Source organism: Uloborus diversus, chromosome 6, assembly GCF_026930045.1.
Source record: "Uloborus diversus isolate 005 chromosome 6, Udiv.v.3.1, whole genome shotgun sequence".
NCBI classification, from domain to species: Eukaryota; Metazoa; Arthropoda; class Arachnida; order Araneae; family Uloboridae; genus Uloborus; species Uloborus diversus.
In genome coordinates, this window is record NC_072736.1 from 31,494,127 (window position 1) to 31,513,496 (window position 19,370).

General features: G+C 35.2%; 1 protein-coding gene across 1 annotated transcript in view; it reads left to right on the forward strand.

Annotated features, from left to right (window-relative positions):
- LOC129224072 (uncharacterized) overlaps nucleotides 1-19,370 on the forward strand; it is a gene marked incomplete in the record, with an annotated part of 55,521 nt that overhangs the window by 25,409 nt on the left and 10,742 nt on the right. Inside the window, 3 exon segments of the mRNA XM_054858474.1 lie at nucleotides 14,063-14,195; nucleotides 16,125-16,206; nucleotides 17,790-17,968. Of these exon segments, the coding sequence (XP_054714449.1) occupies nucleotides 14,063-14,195; nucleotides 16,125-16,206; nucleotides 17,790-17,968 (394 nt within the window).

A 19,370-nucleotide genomic window follows, 5' to 3' on the forward strand; every position in this document is an offset into this window, starting at 1 on the left:
GAGTTTGGATAACAATTTCAACTATCTTATCACCAAACAGGCAATGGCTTCGTTCAAATGTAGAAGCAATGACGGGCGATTTTCTAGTGATAAAATAATACACATACAAACAGCTAGTGAAAAAGGATATTCGAGCAAGTAAAAATTGAAACATTTGCATGTCTCCAAATTTACGAATCGTCAGCGAAAATTTGCCGAATGACATTTTTGGGAGGTCACAGGAACCTCCCGTGGCCTCTCATCGGGTCGCCCCAGACTGCGCCCTCCTTAACACTGATGCTAGGTCACGCCTCCCTACAGGGGCGCCCAGAGCTAAAATTTTTGGGAACGGGGAAATTCTCAATTTGCAGAATGAAACCCCAAATTTCGCCGAATAAAACTCCAAATTTTAAAGAATCGTCAGACAAAATTTGCCGCATAAGGAAACCTTTGGAAGGACACAGTGACCTCCCATCGGGGTGCCCTTTACTCGATAATTTGATTTTATGTATGCTAAGCTGAAAAAACAGATTTGAAGATATGTGGATGAAAATTGCCCTAAAAACCTCATAAAAGACGATAATGAAGAAAGCACTTGCATGAACCTCGAAATTGATCAAATTATAATTAGTTCTACTTTTTCAAATAAGTTTTTGGACCTTCACGCTTTCCTTGAAATTCTGCTACCCTCTCCCCCCTCCCCCAGGTTCAAAACCCCTGTGTTAGGACTTCTGCCCCTAAACCTTTGCCCTAGATCAGGGGTCTCCAACCTTTTTCACTCGCGGGCCACATTGTAAATTTTTGGAGACGAGGCGGGCCGGTCCAACAATATTTTTGCTCAGATGGTTTATTAAGCGTTTTTTTTTTTTTTTAAATTAAGCGCTCAGTAGTGATTTTTGAACATTTCTAGGCTTGCTTCTAAGTTGATATATTTCCTTATACATATTTGCTGTTCGCAAAATTAAATTATATTTTAAGTGCCCGTAAATCTCCAATAACATAACAATAGGGAGTCTTGTAAAATTTAGAATAGTACAGAAAACTGAAATAAAGAGTATTCTTTGTCACTATATAAAGTGAAGTTTTTTAAAAAAAGAAAAGTCTAATGAGTGAGTGATTCAAGACAAAATTATTGCAATGTTATACAAATTTATTTTGTTGAATCAATGAAGATTGAAAACTGGGAAATAAATGAGATTTCAACACGTGTAAAGCTTTTAAAATATTTAAACCGTTAAAAAATTAATGAGAAGATTGCATTTGTTTACCGCTTAAAATTTCAGTCTTTCAGAGATGAACTTCGTAGCTCCGATCATTAAGAGGGATTTAAAATGTTCGACTGATAAAGAAGATCTATACTTAGATTTAGTATACTTTAATTTTGAAAATATCTGTTCGCATTTGTTAGTGGATACAAAAAGAGAAAACATAGCTCTAGCATGATTTTTTTAGTTCTTAAAATCTTTTTCTGGTAGAGAACTGAAAAATGGAAGTAGGTTACCTTTCTTGTGGCATTCTACAAAGCTTTCTTGAGTAAGTTATTAGTTACTAACTCGATGATTTCCAGTTGCATATCAGAAGGCACCTTGTCAATATCACACTTGAATGGGTTTTGAAAGAGTTTAATTTCTTCAAAGCTAGTTTCAAACTCATGTCGTAGCTGAGACATGACTTCCGAAACGTAATCCTTGGGAAAGGTAGCAGTGCGTAGTGCATTTAAGTTCTTACATGTTTCAAAGTAATCAAGTTTTATAGATCCACTAGTGATACCCGCACGGCTTTTCCCGTAAAAGAAAAATCAAAAGGTCTTTTGGTTCACCTGTATATTTACAAAAAATGTATGGTGAATTTTCATGTTACGGTTCCACGTTATGATAATTTCGTAATTTAATCGTCCATCTTATGATATTTTTTTTCTTAAAATTGGAATAGAAAAAGAACCAAATCGAATTTTCGAAAAATCGCTTCGAGGTGCACACCCCCATGCTACATACTAACTTTGTGCCAAATTTCATAAAAATCGGCCGAACGGTTTAGGCGCTATGCGCGTCACAGACATCCTACAGACATCCAGACATCCTCCGGACAGAGAGACTTTCAGCTTTATTATTAGTAAAGAAAATGCTTTTCGAAAAGTATGAGTTTTTGTTTGAAAGCTTTGACATGGTAGTACAAGACACAAACTGAAGAGTTTTCACCTTACAATTTCAAATTCAGAAAATTAATATGCGTCGTGAGATCAACAACGTAAGAGAGTTTTCATACAAACACACTGTCAGAAAGTTAAGGTACAAGCAGTGGCGGATACAAGGGGAGGGTCAGGGGTGTCATGACGCCCCCCCCCTACACAGTCGACAACAGTATCCGTCCACATTGTGTTCAAACCCTTTATATTCGTAAAACATAAACAATTACAGTATCTTTTCAATTGATTAATTATTTTTGAAAGTAAATATTTCAATTACTACTTCATTTCATTGCTTATGAAATTAATTTGCAACGTTTTATTAGGTACATTGTTAATACCTGCTTTACTTCTTTTTATTCACCTTTAAGCAGTTTCAGAAATTTTTCGTACCCAAACCTTAGTTTCATTCCGGGGGGGGGGGGCATTCTTCAGCATGACCCTCCCTAAAATAGTTTTCTGTATCCGCCCCTGGGTACAAGACGGCGCTGTTCAGTCATACGAGTAAGAATGTCAATCGCTTTTCGAAGTTCAAAAAACCGTCGCAATAATTGCCTCTACTCAACCAGCGAACTTCACAGTGGTTCGGAACATCTGGGTAAACGCTGTTAATTTTAGCAAGAAAATTTTTTAATTGAAGGTTTTTGAGGAAACTTGATCTAGAGAAGTCAACTGTTTTGACAGCTACGTTCATTACTTCAGCTACTTTCAAGTGTTTCCCACACAAGGCTTGTTGATGGATAATGCAGTGAAAAAACATGAAGGGTTGAACACTTCCAACTGTTATTATAAAATTGGATATGTTTCCAACTACTCTGATTTTGGACCACACATTTTTTTAGCCATCTGTACTAACACCTTTCGGGCTTTTAAAATCAAGCCTAAGGTTAGAAATGGTTTCACATATTTTCCCCAAAATTTTGTCCCCGGTCACATTATTCGCCAGGAAATGCCCAATGCCATGGTACTTCCAGGAGAATGTGACGCGGAGAAAAGATTTGTTCTCGGAAAGAGCAAAAAGAGAGATGGATGCTGCACTCGTAGTTAACGGTAAAAACTGATTAAAAAACGATTAAAATAATGGGTAAAATTTTTTTTAATAATTATTGGAAATTAAAAATAATGTCTCAATTATATTTCCAACGAGACTGTCTCTGTTCCGAAAGAAAAAAAAAGTTTGTAGGCTTTCCGCGGGCCGGACAAAATCTGTTAGTGGGCCGGATCCGGCCCGCGGGCCGTAGGTTGGAGAGCCCTGCCCTAGATGTCTCTGCCAAATTTATGCAGTAACCTACAGAAGTCATCTCCTTTCTCACCTTTTGTACACGCGTAAATGGGCTTCGAAAGTACGTTCATTTTTTCCCCCGCGTGACCACTGGAACTGTACCTCTGGCGTCATCGGCAATTTTTTCGTGATTAAGTATGACGAGGCACGGAATTATCGCTCGCGCTTGTGCTGAAAAAAATCTGAAGAGCTCCGATCAAGGGTCTGTCCGCGGAATGTATGCGTCCGTTGTTGCTGAGCTATTGGAATTTTATTTTGCCGCCGAAAGCCAACATTTACCGCGCTTCGTAAGTAGCTTAAATTTCATGTAACTATTTTTTTAATTCATTGAATTCCGTATTTTATTAAAAAAAAAAAAAACATATTACTGTATAACGTCGATTTAACAATTGCCAAGGGACTGGGAAAAGTTATCCGTAAATCAGAGGGTATCGTTAAATCGAGGAGCTTATATACATTCAATGCAGTTAAATCCGGAGCAGTGAAATGTATCACTAAATTGAGGAAATCGTTAAATCGGGTATCGTTAATCAAAGTTATACTGTAACGAGATACTTGAGCAGGATTAAGAGGTGTATTTTTCTTCTATTTTTTTCGAACGCGTGGTAGTTGTTTTCTTGTTGCCATCCGGAGTGCCCTGAACTAAAATTCTTTTGAAGACGGAAATTCTCAGTTTGTCAAACAGAACACCAACTTTTTCCGAACGGTAAAAAGATAGGTGTGTAACAGGTCATAAGTACACTTAATAAACGCTCTGATGTGTGCATCACATGACTTCTTTTTACTCCAATTTAATGTTATTTCTCCATTATTGCAATTTTAATGTGATTCGATAGTTAACTCTCTAAATATCACCAACAGTGGCCAAATTGAAGCCAAAAAAAAAAAAAAAAAAGACTCACCAAAACTTGGCGACCAAAAGACTGGCGATATATCGCCAAGTGATCGCCAAATTATAACACCACTTGAGTTTGCATCGAAATTAACAATGATTTCCCCTTAAAAAAGTGCAAAAGACCCCTTTAGAAACACCCCGAATGCAACCAAAAGGGAAGGTTCACAACTAGACCCCACTAGGAGTCTACGTACCAAATTTCAACTTTCTAGGACATACCGTTCTAGAGTTATGCGACATACATACATACGTACATACAGACGTCGCGAGAAAATTTGTTGTAGTTAACTCGGGAATCGTCAAAATGGATATTTGGGGGTCTATACGTTCTTAAGTATATATGCACGTGTGGTCGGGTCGAAGAAAAAAACTCAACTTTCATTCGGGGGTGAGCAAAATGGAAATTAAGGTCGATGTTTGAGTGAAAATTTTTTCGCGAATACAATACTTCCTTTTTTGTAAAAGGACGTAAAAAAACATTCTCACATTAAATATTGCAATTTTGTCCTGAAATTTGTCAAACTGCCAGACAAGATTTGCCGGATAAGGAAAATTTTGGGAGGTCACAGTGACCTCCCCTCTGGTTGCCATTTCACGAGGGGGGAGGGCGGAGGAATGCATCGGGAGTTTAGATTAAAAGTTATTGAACGCTTGACTCTTCATAGTTTGATTATTTCTATAGTGAAATTTAGTTGGAAACCTTTTACGGTTGCTCAGAACTATGAATTTAAATTTCTCGAGTAAAGTGGCTAACGACATATTCCCTTTATCTTCATGCACCCATCTGTAAATCAATTAAATACTGAATAAAATCAAAATTAGTTTAAAAAATAATGTATAAATAAAAATAAAATCAAAAGGAATCAAAAGAAATTCTTGCTTCACTTTGAGCGCCGAAGAGATTGATTTGAACCCTTTGAGGACCATATGCTTTACGGCAGAGCATGGAAATTTCTTATGCACAAAACTATTCAATAGCGATGTAAAAGAGATGCATATTTTTTGCGAAAATATTGGTTCAGTAGATTTTGTGTAAATATATGGGATTATCTTTATCCCTTAGAGATTCAAAGCTGTAACTATTTAATAAAATTTTATTAGTTTTATTATTCAGTTCAGGAATATTTTAATAATTAATGACATGACCTGCATTTAATCTTCAATAAAAAAGTAATCTTGAATAAAAGTGGAAGTATGACGATATAAACTGCAACTGGCAATATTAAAAAAAAAAAAGCAAAAAAAAAAGAAAAAGAACAGAATTTTATTATAAACAAAGTTTTTTTTTTTCTGATAAAAAGACTGATTCCCCAATTTTATGGAAAAAATATAATTTATAAATTAGTTGCATTCGGTAATTCCACTTAGTGGACATCTGTCTTATGGTCCTCAAATGGTAGAGAAAGAAATCAATAATATTTACTTTCAAAGTATCTTTCCTGACTATCAAGATTTTCTTCAATGTATTACCGCTTAAGGTAAAGAACCATACATAAAAAAAAAAAAAAAAAAAAAAAAAGAAGAAATAAATGAACAAATAAATAAAAAACTCCATAAAATCTAAGCAGGGAAATGTGGGACAAATTGAAACAATTAAGGTAACTTATCTTTTTCAAAATGAACTGGAAATTTGTTTGAAAATTTCAGCACAGATAGAAAGAATAATGACTAAAATAATGTTATTTACACTGAAACAATATATTTTATTTTTAACCGTAAACTTGCTCCTCAAAAAAAATGAAAATCATCTATTTTTTTCCCTATAGGGAAAAGTGAAAAATAAAATATTTTTCAAATGAAATATTTTCTATTTGATAGCTAAAAATATTTTTGATCAAAATGAATAAGTAAATAAAAGAATAAATGTATAAAAAGGAAACAATAAACGAATAAATAAACTAGTATTTTAATATAAGTGAAATAATAAATGTGTGAATAAAAGGATGAATTAAGAAAATAAGTGAACTAGAAAATGAAGAAATATAAAGGAATGAATTAATGAATGATTACATAAGTGATTTTATAAATGAATAAACAAGCAAACAAAATGAACTACTATTTCATTTTGCACAGCATGCACATGACTCATTGTACAAAACATCTAAAAGAATAAAACTTAAAATTAAATAATAGGGCTCGACCGATAGCAATTTTTGGCCGATGGTTCAAAGACGGCCGATTGCTTTTTGTTTCAAATGGCCGATGGCCGATGGAAACACCAAACTAAGGACGGCCGAAATATAGGTTTAAAACATTTTTTAAGGAACGAAAAAATATTCAGCACGTTGTAAGCACCGATGTAAGTCATATTTAAAAAAAAAAAAAATCGATAAATAAATATGATAGTTATAGAGGCCCCTCTGACATATTTTTTTTTCTTATTTTTTTCTGAAAATATTGTGTCGAAAATTACAGTAAAATACAGTAACATACACGGGCTGTGAAAATATGTCTCTTAACTGAAGAAAAGAGAAAGGGGTTTAAAATATTGTGATGAAAAGTAACCAGTACACTCGTAGTTAAGTGTTCAAAGGTAAGAACGGAAGTAAAACAAAACTTTATTGATTTATTGAATTTTAACAAATAAAAATACATGGATACAAATCTAAAATAGAGGAACAACCCCAGTAATTGGCACTTTAAGAGTGAAACCCCAAACTTACCTCTGTTTTCATTCCTTAGAAAAGAAATATTTACTTGCAAATATTTTTGTATCTAAGAATGCACATCTGTGCATGTATTTAGTTCACTAAAAGCAAAAATTTTTGAATAGATATTTTTTGAAAAATATATATATAAAAAGTTACCAAAATCACCAGTAATTGACACCTGATACCCCAGTGTATGACACCTTGTGATCCAGTGATTGGCACATGTTAATAGAACTGGAAAATTCCTTTATTTTTCTTTTTTAGAATACATACAAATTTCATCACCATAAGAAACATAATTAATGTTAATGTAGAGTAATAATTTAAAATAAATTAATATTAAATCACACATCTTGACTTTAAAAACGTATTTTAGAGAAATAGAAATTTGGAATGTTACATGGAAAAAAAATATTGAGATTATTGCTGTTTCATCAGTCGGCATGCAGTTTTGATTTTACGAGTTATAGCTATTTTCACATAAAAAAGTACTTTAACCCGATGATTCAAAGCGACCATAAAAAATGTAACAGTTCTCTACAGTCGCAATATCTGATTGAGATGGCCAAACATATTTGATTTTTATTGTTTCTTTTAAAAATTTAATAGTAGATTCTGGAGGATTCAAATCAATAGTAGAACCCAGATAATATTGTTGCTGCAAAAGTATCAGAAACCAAACTTGTGACACATTGCACAAAGCATTAGGGACTATAAGCCCATGTGCCAATTACTGGGAACTAGCAAAACTGAACCACCATTAAATGACATCCATCATTTCTTCAAAAACCCAAAAAGAGACAAACATTTACTTCTACTCACTCAAAGTAATATCTTTCAACTTAACAAAACTTTTGATGACCAAAATTTAAGCTATATTTTAAGTCCTTATTTTAATGGATTGATGTGCACGCTTCCCTTAATCCAGAGAAGAAGCTTTTGCAACAAAAATGGCTGATTTGACACAAGCCACAATTGTTTCTCTTTCCTATGCACTGCTACAAATTAGTAATATGAATTGAAGTTATAATATTTAAAGTAAATGTACATTCCTACATTGACATATAGCCTTCTACTTTAAATGATTGGATACAAATCTTATTTTAGGACATTTTTGTTGGAAGTGCCAATCATTGGTGACCTGCCAATTACTGGGGTCGTTACCCTATTACTATCGAACTATGTAACTTTAAAATGTTGTAGAAAACAAAGACTTTAGGAACTTTTCCCACAAAATTTCTATTTGAAATTAATAAAAATAGGGACGTAGCCAAGGAGGGTGAAAAGAAGCGGTCCTTGAATTCTATCCTTTCCTTAGCGGACCCAATCTCGGCCTGAAAATACATTTTCGGAACTTAAGGTTGAGTACTTAAGCCGATGCCTTCCTCTGAAGTTACCAATGATGGCCTGCAATCACGTTTTCGAGACTACAATTTCGAAAAAGTCCGGGGTAAAGCCCCATAGCCCTTTCTACGAAACCCTTCCGAAAATCGTCTTAAATTGCGTTTTTGGAATTTCAGTTTCCAAAAGTGACAGGAGAGAGTCTCTAAATTCCATCATTTCACCTAACGCCCACCAAAAACTAGTATGTTGTGGCCATCACGAAACTTTCTTCTATATTTTTCTTTTTCTTTTTTTTTTTTTTTCTGATCCCTCCCCATGCTTGACGAGGAAGCAATACTCCCAACAAAAACAAAATGACACATGCAAAAACTTGACGACTATCCCAATGTCTGAATTATTGCAAAAGCAAAGCAAAGAGCGAAAATTGAAAGTTATTTTAAAAGCCTTGCTTGAATGAATTACAAATATTTTATTTGTTAACAAACATAAGATGGCAACAGTTCAAAATTTTAAATCATTGAGATAATATTTCCTATCATTTCCACACAATTAAAATCACGAGAAATACGCAGACGACAATCTATTACGATTTATCTTTCTTATTGTTGCATTAATAAAAATATTTTTATTCGCAAAAAAAAAAAAAAAAAAAATCAACACCTCTTGGAGCGATCGGCGTCAAAATAGAACCAAAGCCTGTTTACATATGGATTCACATATATTCCAAATTTCAACCAGAACGTAGCATTACTTCTTGAGATAGGGCACTCAAAATGGAAAAAAAGAACGGGTGATTGCGCTGCCCCCCTTTTAGCTGTTGACACAAAAATAAAATCACTTCTTATACCCACTAAGGGCTATTTGCCGATAAATTTTTCTTTCATTCCGTTCATTATTTCTTGAGATACAGCAGTCACAATTGACGACAAAAAACGTTCTACAGCTCAACCCCCGTTTGAGTTATTGACACCAAAATTGAATCAGCACCTGTTCCTGTTAATACCAACAAATGGACCAAATTTTGTTTGATTCCGCCAGTAACTTCCTGAGGAATAGCAAGCACGCGTAACTCGAAAAACGTCCCATTGCTCCACCCCCCTTGGAGAAATTCGCGCCAAAAACTAATGGGCACAAGTTCACATAGGGGCACATATGTGTACTAAATTTTGTTCGATTTCATGCGGTAGTTTTTGTTGTAGCGCGGCCACAAAAAACTGGTCACACACAGACGTGACACACATACATACACACACACACACACACACACATACATACACACACACACAGACAGACAGACATTTTCCAAAAATGGTCGAAATGGACTCAGCACACCTCAAAACGTTCGAATCCGTCAAAATTCGAAATTCGAAAATTTGCACGAATCCAATACTTTCTTCTATATATTAGATATAGAAGAAAGTAAAAATGGCCTATAATGGTCTTTGATTTAAGAAAAAAAATTCCGGAGAGCGTACCCAAACTCCCCCTTTCAACATCAGTAAAGTTATTCTAAAATTATTTTAAGAGTTCAATTTTGAAAAATTACTGGCGAAGATCCCCCCCCTACCTCTAATGGGGAAGGGAGAGCCCTTCTAATATCATCGAAGATCCTCGAAAACTGCGTTTTTGAAACCTTAATTTCCGAAAACTGCTCCGGACGAATCAATGATCCACCCACCCCCCTGCTTACAAGGAGTTTCGGGGAGGGGCACCCCTGAACCCTTCCAGGCCGAACTTTTAGTGATGTGTCTTGTGGCACTATCAAGTACAACGTTTACGCGTCATCACGTACCAGGCACGGTTCCACAGGGAGTCATGCCCCTCTCTTCTTTAAGCGACTGAAGTTGATTGAAAACTGCTTTCTGAAGACTAATACTATTTTGAAAAATTCTAAACCCCGAATTTACGCTCGAATATTATGACTAAGTTGACCGGAATTTATTTTCCTCAAAACGGGACGCTTTACAATTTTAGGCAACAGTATGATTAGTAATTAGAAGAAAAAACTCATTTTTTGAACGTTTGTGCATGACTTCATATAAATAATAGTCCATGAAACAACTTCATATAAATAATAGCCCATGAAACAACTTCATATAAATTATAGCCCATGATCGAGTAACCCGCTTGTTTCAACAATGAAACTCGCGCCACGACATGATGATTTGATAATATGTTTTGGTAATGTTCAACATGCAGGGAAAGGCTTTATTGTGACAAAGCTGAACTCGATCCGGTAACTTAATTGTTTTTCTGATGACTGTCATTTCAGGGGAATGAAGAAACGAAAAAATAGTCAACAATGAACGCTATTCACTGGAGGCTTAATCCACTTTAGGCTTAATCCACTGGAGTTACGGTTAAAATTTCAACTATCAAAATATCATCAAACAGGCAATTGCTTCGTTCAAATGTAGAAGAGTAAAGGCAATTTTCAACCGATGATAATTTTATCAAAGACAAAGTTACTAATGTTTCTCTGTGCATGAAAGGGAAGGCATGAAGTTTCTCTCATTCCTCATCATACAACAAAAATATTCATTCGGAAATTGTTCACGAAATTAAGAGTGAGGGGAGAGCACCTGGCAGCAAATGCCTTTCATCTTTCTTAATACATATATCTTTCTCAGCATACAGCATATATCTTTCTCCCCCCTCCCTTTGATCAGGCGCCCTGAATACAATAACGTACAGTAGATACTTCGCACCGGCAGTATGATTGCCGCATCCCTAAAAGAGTAAGAGTCTGTCAAAAAAAATTTAAAATGTTCAGAAATGCCGGATTACCATAAACGCAGCACATAAAAGTGATGAACAACTCCTCGATATTGATGATCAAAGTAGAAAATACCGATTAAAAAATTTAAAAAATACAGTACATATTTGCTTGTGGCTCCATTCCCCAACTTTTAAAAATGCGAAGAAATAAAAATGGAATCTCGCATTTAAATTGGTTTTCGTTTTTTTCTCCAAAAATCGGGAACGTTTTGCCCATCTAGGTTTTGCCCTTTTTTTTTTTTTTTTTGCGAATACACTCTTTGCAAGGAAAGAAAACGAAATTTTATAAATTTGTAATCATGTTTCCGTTTTAGAATGAACAATAATCATATTTATGTATGAGAAAAGTTAGTTACCGTGATTATTTTTGAAGTGTTCCGTTTTTGCGAATTTCTGTTATCTGTCGCTTTTATTTTGTACTGATATCAATAAAATATGTACAATGTACAGGTTTTTCATTTTTTGGCCTCCTTACGTTCCTGTTAAGGTTTTACATTGCCTTTCTGTTTAAATAGAGCTCCATTTCACTTGTAATCATATGTACGAAAAATTTCCCGCACTTTTTGAACAGTCGGCCGTTTACTTTAATTAAAGCTTCTAATTGACGGGTAAAAAATATATAATTGCATCAGAATGCGCCAGTTTCCATTTCTTTATTTATTTCGTTAAAACAGTAGGACTGAAGTCGGACCGATAATATAAAAATTTTGAAAAAAAAAATAGAACCGACTTCAAATTTGCTCTAAAAAGTAAAAAATAATTTTATTCTTTAAACACCATCGATAATGCTTTTAAACATAATTTTTGAAGTTGGCGCAAAAACAAAACGTAAAATCTAGTGTAACCATGCTTCGTTCATATTTTTTTCAGAAAAGTATCCAAAGTTACGAACGAAACATTTATATCGTTATTCAAATATGTTGTCATCAATGCATACTTTATCTGATAGTGAAGAAACTGGGCCTGGTTAAATTTATAGTTGTAGTTGAGTTATGGCTGTGAATGATTTTATCTATCGTTTTTGCGCCAACTTCAAAAATTATGTTTAAAAGCATTATCGATGGTGTTTAAAGAATAAAATTATTTTTCACTTTTTAGAGCAAATTTGAAGTCGGTTCTATTTTTTTTTTTCAAAATTTTTTTATTTCATTCTTTTTAATGTAAATGTAGGTATTTCAGAAATAGTAAGAAGTTACCATCACGAAACTTCACCATATTTTTTTCATAAAAATGCTCCATACTAAAAAAAAAAAAAAAAAAAAAAAAAAAAAAAAAAAAAAAAAAAAAAAAAAAAAAAAAAAAAAAACTATAAGCACGCGTTAAACTTTAAGCGATTGGCACTAAAAACTTATCTTTGTTCCTCTTTGAAATTAATGTGTCGTTAATTTAATTATAACCATTTAAGTATTACGTTTTTGCTAACTAATTTACATTTCACAGCATTTAACTTGCTCATGATGCAATTCTGTATTTTCTTACTTAGCCCCCATCATTTGTTATTGGCATAGATGATAACGAAAAAAATACTACTGTAGTTGAGGCAAACATAATGGTAGCATTGTGAAGGCTAAGAAGATCGTAATCACTGCATCACCTCCCTTCCAGGTTAGGTTTACCCCCACTATGGAACATTAGCACTGAAGAAGGGAAGATTTCGATAATTCACATATTGTTACTATAAATCAGCAAGGTTACCAAAATAAAATTATTTACGCCAAAAATGAGACGACAGAGCCAGATTCCCGATTATTATCGAAATATCCCCCTGAAGAAACTTGATGCTTGCTTCAGAGAAGCCTTCATTCAAAATTATCATTACAATTACTATTAATGTTACTGTCGTATGGCACCAAACTTTCATAACAATGGGTTTCAAATTTAATCATTTAATAGGGAAATTGCATGAAATTTATGGTTTTTTGCCCATAACTTTTCTAAAGGACAAATATGGTCAAACAAAGTAATGGGACCTAAGTTGAGCCATCCCCTATCCATTAAAAAAAGAATCATCAAAATCGGTTCACTAGTTGAGACGCTGTGAGTGGACAAACAAAAAAAAAAACATACATACGGTATGAACTGATAACCGCCTCCTTTTTGAAGTCGGTTAAAAAGAAAAGTCGATCATAAACGCCGCAACGGCAAAGAAGTCACTTTACGAAAATTTCAACTTTTAAACACGCAGACGGCGCGAAGCGGCGTTCCTTTCAGAAATTACTGTAGTCAATGAAAAGCTCAGGATCTGCTTGTTTCTTTTGCATTTCAAAATTGAAACATGCAGAAAATTATTGGTGCAGCATTGTAAAAATAAGAATCAATGCACAATTAGAAGTGCAATAGTAAAGGAAGAAAAGGTAGGAAAAAAAAAAGGAAAAGTAGGAAAATAAGGAGAGAGCTCTAAAAAGTAGGAAAAATGGGAACTCTTCGGGGTCTGGGGGCAGTTCGACTTCTTCACGCGCCTTATGTAACTATTTGTAGTTCAGAGAGTTATCCTCATATGTTTAATGGCGAATTCACTGATCGAGTAACGTTCTTGACGTCACCAACAATGAAACTCGCGCCATAGTATGATAATTTAGTAATATTTTTTGGTAATGTTTGACATGCAGGAAAATGCTTTATTTTGACAAGGCTGAGCTGGATCCGGTCCCTTAACTGTTTTACTGGTAAAACTGTCATTTCAGGAGAATTAAGAAACGTAAAAACGGTCAAGAATGAACACTATCTACTGGAGCTTAGAGTTCACTCATTGGAGTTAGGGTTAAAATTTCAACAATCAAAATATCACTGAACAGGCAATTACTTCGTTCAAATGCAGAAGCAATTTTCACCCGTCATACCTTGACGGGCGATTTTCTAGTTTTAAAATATTTCTCTCTCAAACTCAATTTGCTGTCCTGATGTACGCAGTAAGATTCTGCTGAAACTTACTTTTCACATTTCTTCAGGCTCTTCGTCGAAGCTGCGCGGAGAACAGTGCTTTCTGTCAACTTCTATGAGCAGTCTGTGCAGTGATACTTCATCAATATCATCACGTAGACGCCACGAGGAAAGCGGACACGTCATAAACGCCTGGAAAAAGTGAGTTGGCCATTTTTCCCCCAAACGAATTCAGAGCTAATTTCGAGAGGAATCTGTAACAAAATTTTACTCCTGAAACTTGTGTAATAATAGAGTTGAAGTCAAAAATCCGAAATGTTAAAATCCTAACGCACTCCCAAGAAGTTTTAACAAACTCAAAGGAACTTCAAAGTTCCTCTCAGGAAAAATCGGCTGAAACTTATTTCAAAAAACCACTTGGTTCTTTTCCTTTAACCGGGCGCAAGCGAAAATCGCCAAATGATTACGCCCAGCGCCAAGCGATATTTCGCCAAATGATTCGCCAAGGGATTACGCCCAACATGGGTTGTAAGAAAATTGGCGGATTTCTACATCAATTTGGCGAATAATCGCTTGGCGCTGGGTGTAATCATTTGGCGATTTTCGCTTGCGTCCGGCAAACGGAAAAGTACCAATCACTAATTTTCGGCTGACAGAAATTAGTTCAACTTTGTGTAAACTCTGTATTTTTCAGAAGTTCATTCAATTTTCTTTGTTTAACGATTGTGTAATAGTTCCTCACAGAGTATATGCAGTACTATAAATATTTTTTTATTTTTCCTTTATGTTCAGTAAACAATAAGAGTAAATTTTTGCTAAATTTTGTTAAAAAATGTAGTTACATATCGTAGTTTTGTGTACGGCTGAAGCTCCCATGTTATTTAATGGCTAGTTTTTTTTTCTTTCCCCTTTTTACTAAGTGGATTATTCAACTTTTTGATGGCTTAATTTACTTATTTAGCGAATTATTTTAAGTCCTGTTTTGTTTAAAAATTAATTAAAAGGACAAAATAATGTCTAGTATAGCCAAGCAAGTTAATGCAGCTTTGACCAAAGATAGCAGCAATAAATAAATGGAAAAACAATCACCAAGGTCAAAAAGGCTATAAGTGTAGTGCTAATGTCCAGCTTCGCATACATTCCAAATGCGCTTAATATGATTTCTTCATCTGATTCTAAAAAAATTTCTAAATTCTAAGAAACTGTAGAAAATAAGAAATTTATGGGTACTTGAGGAATTGATAAGAATGATCTAAAAATCTTTACACCATGTTTTAAAATTCCGTAAATATCAACTGTTTAAACATTTGATCATAATTCGAAGATGTAATTGTAAATTTCAGCCATTTTAAATTGCAGATTAAGTGCTGTAAAGACAAATAAAATTTTTTGAAGAGCATTTTCTTGGACATGAAAAGGTTACGGAGAATTGTGACATAATTTATCTCTTCTGAAAGAGTATTGTGAGACTCTGAAAAGTTAAGCTCCGACTCTGACAATGTTTACCTCTGTTTCGGAATTTAGGGAGGGGTAATTGGCGCTAAGTTGAGTTGAGAAACTTTCTTAGTAGTTTTTCAAAAATATTCCAACTAAAATCTGAGCCAATAACACGTCTATTTTTCACTAAACTCCCCTAAAACAGGTAAACATGGTCAAGGTCACAGCTTAACTAACCAGAGCTGCACTATAAATAAGTTTGCCGTATTCTTGTGCGAGCTGGTGTTAATCAAAGCTTTAGTTTTCCATTTTATCACCATTTTACCAACACACACTGTGTAAAAACTTATTGCATATTTCAAGTAAACAAACTCACACTTAACAAGTGTGGCACGGACCTAGTGATTCATTGCTTACCAACCACAATTTTTTTTATTTTGTGTGTGTGTGGGGGGGGGGGGGTGCGAGCGGTAGTGAAAATTCAGCAAACAATCATTTCACGTCCTGGTGAAAATCATAGTGATAGTGTGTGTACATCATTCACTACATTATGATTTTTATTTTTAATTCATTAGTTAGCACTCTCTCTCACAACGTTTTATCCTTTTATTTTTTTACGAATACACTACTAACCACTCATAAATTTTAACTTCCTTACTTACTGTACTTTATCAACTCATTTTTCCTTTTCAGGATGAATGAAGAGCTCAAAAAGAGAAAGGAAAAAGGTTCAGTGTTCAGTGCTTCTCCTTGGGAACGGGAGGAAAAAGAGAAGGTACGCAGTCCATGCACTGATCTGCTCAAGTTTCATAGTGCTTAGAAACATTTTTTTTTCAGACAAAAATACTTTTTCTAAAAATTTCGTAATAAAATATATTGAAATTTACCAAAGTAAATTGAAGTTCGATTAGAGAAATATCAAGCTTAGGTAAATGATTATGGGTTCTTGGGTTATAACCCGCATGACCGACCGACTTGTGCGAAATTATTAGACCAAAAATGGCCGAGCATGAAGGGCTCCTATGGAGACTACACTGTATAAAATAACAAGAGTTGGTAACTTTATATAGTGGTTTAAAATGCCATCCTCATATATATAATAGTCAATTCACTGATCGAGTAACGCTGACGTCACCAACAATGAAACTTGTGCCTTCGCATGATAATTTGATAGTATTTTCTGGCAATGTTTGACATGCAGGGAAATGCTTTATTGTGACAAGGCTAAACTGGATCTGGTAACTTAACTGTTTTACTGTTTAGACTGTCATTTTAGGAGGATAATAAAACGAAAAAATGGTCGAAAATGAACGATATCTACTGGAGTCTAGGGTTAATCAACTGGAGTTGGGGTTACAATTTCAACTATCAGAATATTATCAAACAGGCAATTGATTCGTTCAAATGTAGAAGCAATTTGCTCTCGTCATACCTTGATGGGTGATTTTTTGGTTGTATAAAATAATCGTTATATATCACCGTATGTGAAGTACTACTTTACACTTCACACTTCAGAGTCCCCCGTACTCACCAATAATTGTGGCTCAATCAGTTTCATGGGACCCTGAAGACAGCTCTTATTTTTGAACTAGATCAGAAACCGAGCAATCCCTGGTCCAGCACACCCAGAGGTATCGTTTCAGTTGGAGGACTTTGTCACCACGAGCATATTTAACGTCCCCCAGTCACCATTAATGAAGACGGTGGATCTTCGTCCAGCGAGGATCGAACCTGGGACTCTCCGGTCACAAGTCTGACGCCTTACCGATCAGGCCACCACGGTCTGTGAAGTACCACCGTATGACAAAGTTTATCTTGCTTTTTGAGGCATTGCATATCAACAACGCTTGAAAAAAATACAGAAAAAACTCTGGCATGCATGATGCCAGTCATAATTGTCATTTTCTGATTCTATATTTAAAACGCCATTGATTTTTACTACAAGCTTAAAAAAAAACAAACAAATCTTTTGTCATAACTACTACCGCACCCGCCAGATTCTCCTTCGGAGTGGTAGGGATCTCTTAGCAACACATCAGTCTCAACATGTGTATAAATTCCTGAATCAGGATTGGCAATCAGTGCTAAAACCAAGGGTTCTGGAGGAGGTTGACTCGCTAAACCCCCTTCGCTGTGCCTTTGGTCGTCGTTAGTGTACATTAATTTAGTTAATTTAAAAAGGATGTTATGAACGAAAGCTTGATAAAACAATGAAATGTTATTAGTTATTTAAAAAAATAAGCATAAATAATTTGAAAACTCGAGTATGTTAATTACTTATTTATGCAAAATATTGCAAATTATTTTCAACTTTTGCAACATTACTCGTTGTCAATGTCTATATATTTTCCCTGCCAGATGCAACGGGAACAATTAAGTGAATCTCGCAGGCTTCGAGACCGAGAAATATCGTTCCTGGAATCTTTGGAATCTCGGACAGAGAAGCAGGAGGAGTGGCTGAGGATCCTCCGCCTGGAGAAAGAATTCCAGAGGAGAGCAGAGCAGGAGGATGAGGATGATGACGAGGAAGAAGAAGAAGAGGAGGAAGAAGACACTTCCGTTTGTTCGGAAGGATCCTCCAAAGCTGATTCTGAAAAGGTAATGAAGAAAAAATGAAATGAATATCATATTCAATGGTGTTTTGAAAGTGGTGGGTGGTGGTGCAAAACTTCGCATTTCAATCAAAAATCATTTGCACAAGAGGGTTTTGGCTGTTAGACACATGCAAACTTCTTCCCATGTCTAGGATCCAGCCTGGTTGCTTATGTGAATGAGTGGGATCTTAACCTTTGGTGGTTGTTGTTGACGAGTGCCAGCTAGGCTGGCAATTTGGGGTGCACTGCTTCACTTTTCCAACTGTACTTTAATTTGATAAGAAGTCCGACTTCTGCAGTACACACTTCCCTAAGGACTCGTTTATAGGGTAGGCAACTATTCACAGCACAACAACGCAATCACACAAAGAAAGGACAAGGACAGGAGAGAGAAAGTACGTCCATGCCCGAGCCAGGAGCCTGAACACGGACCTTCCTGTCTCAGTCAGACTTCTCTAACCACTAGACAAGGCAGGCGGCCTTAACCCTTGGTCAACCATGCATATGTGACTGATTTTATAAAAACTTGCACTCTATGTATTCTTTTGTGCTGTTAAGAATATCTATTCTATACAAGTGTTCCCAATTTTTTTCGGTCTGTGGCACCCCTTAAAATAATTAAGAGTTTAGAGCTCTTGTCTATCTCAGTCATGTGTATAGGGTGTTAACAGAATGCCGTGTACAAACTTGGTGGGAGGTAGAGAGTATGGTGGCAAACAAGAATTATGTCGGAACATATGACCAAGACCAAATACGCAGTACTGACGAACTTCATGCACACAAAACAAGAAACAGATGGACGCGAAACAGGTAACAAATTTACTGCACAAAGACGATTTAACACATTATTTTAGTTTTTAGGGAGGGTTTGTTGTTAAAATTTGCGACCTGTAGCTATAATACACGCATTGCAATATCAAAGCAGCAGATGAATGCTTGTGAAAATATCTGCATTGCGACCGATACTGCGTTGTTATTGAGATACATGTAATACAGCTGCAGGCTTCAAATTTTAAGAATGACTTTAAGTCTTACTCAAAAATGGAAATGGCATGTAAAATTTTCTTTGTGCAATAAATTTGTTACCTGTTTCGCGTCCGTCTGTTTCTTGTTTTGTGTGCAAGTAGTTCGTCAGCACTGCGTTTCCGGTCATATGTTCCGGTATAATTCCTGCATGCCACCATGTTCTTAACCTTCCCTCCAAGTTTGTACACGGCCTTTTGGTACATCCTGTATATCCAGCACCTGGTTTTCGAACCTTTGTTCTGTATCAATAGTCAAATTATTCTATATAGTGAAACTCGAAAATTATATATTCTATATATGTATTGGTTATGTACATTCT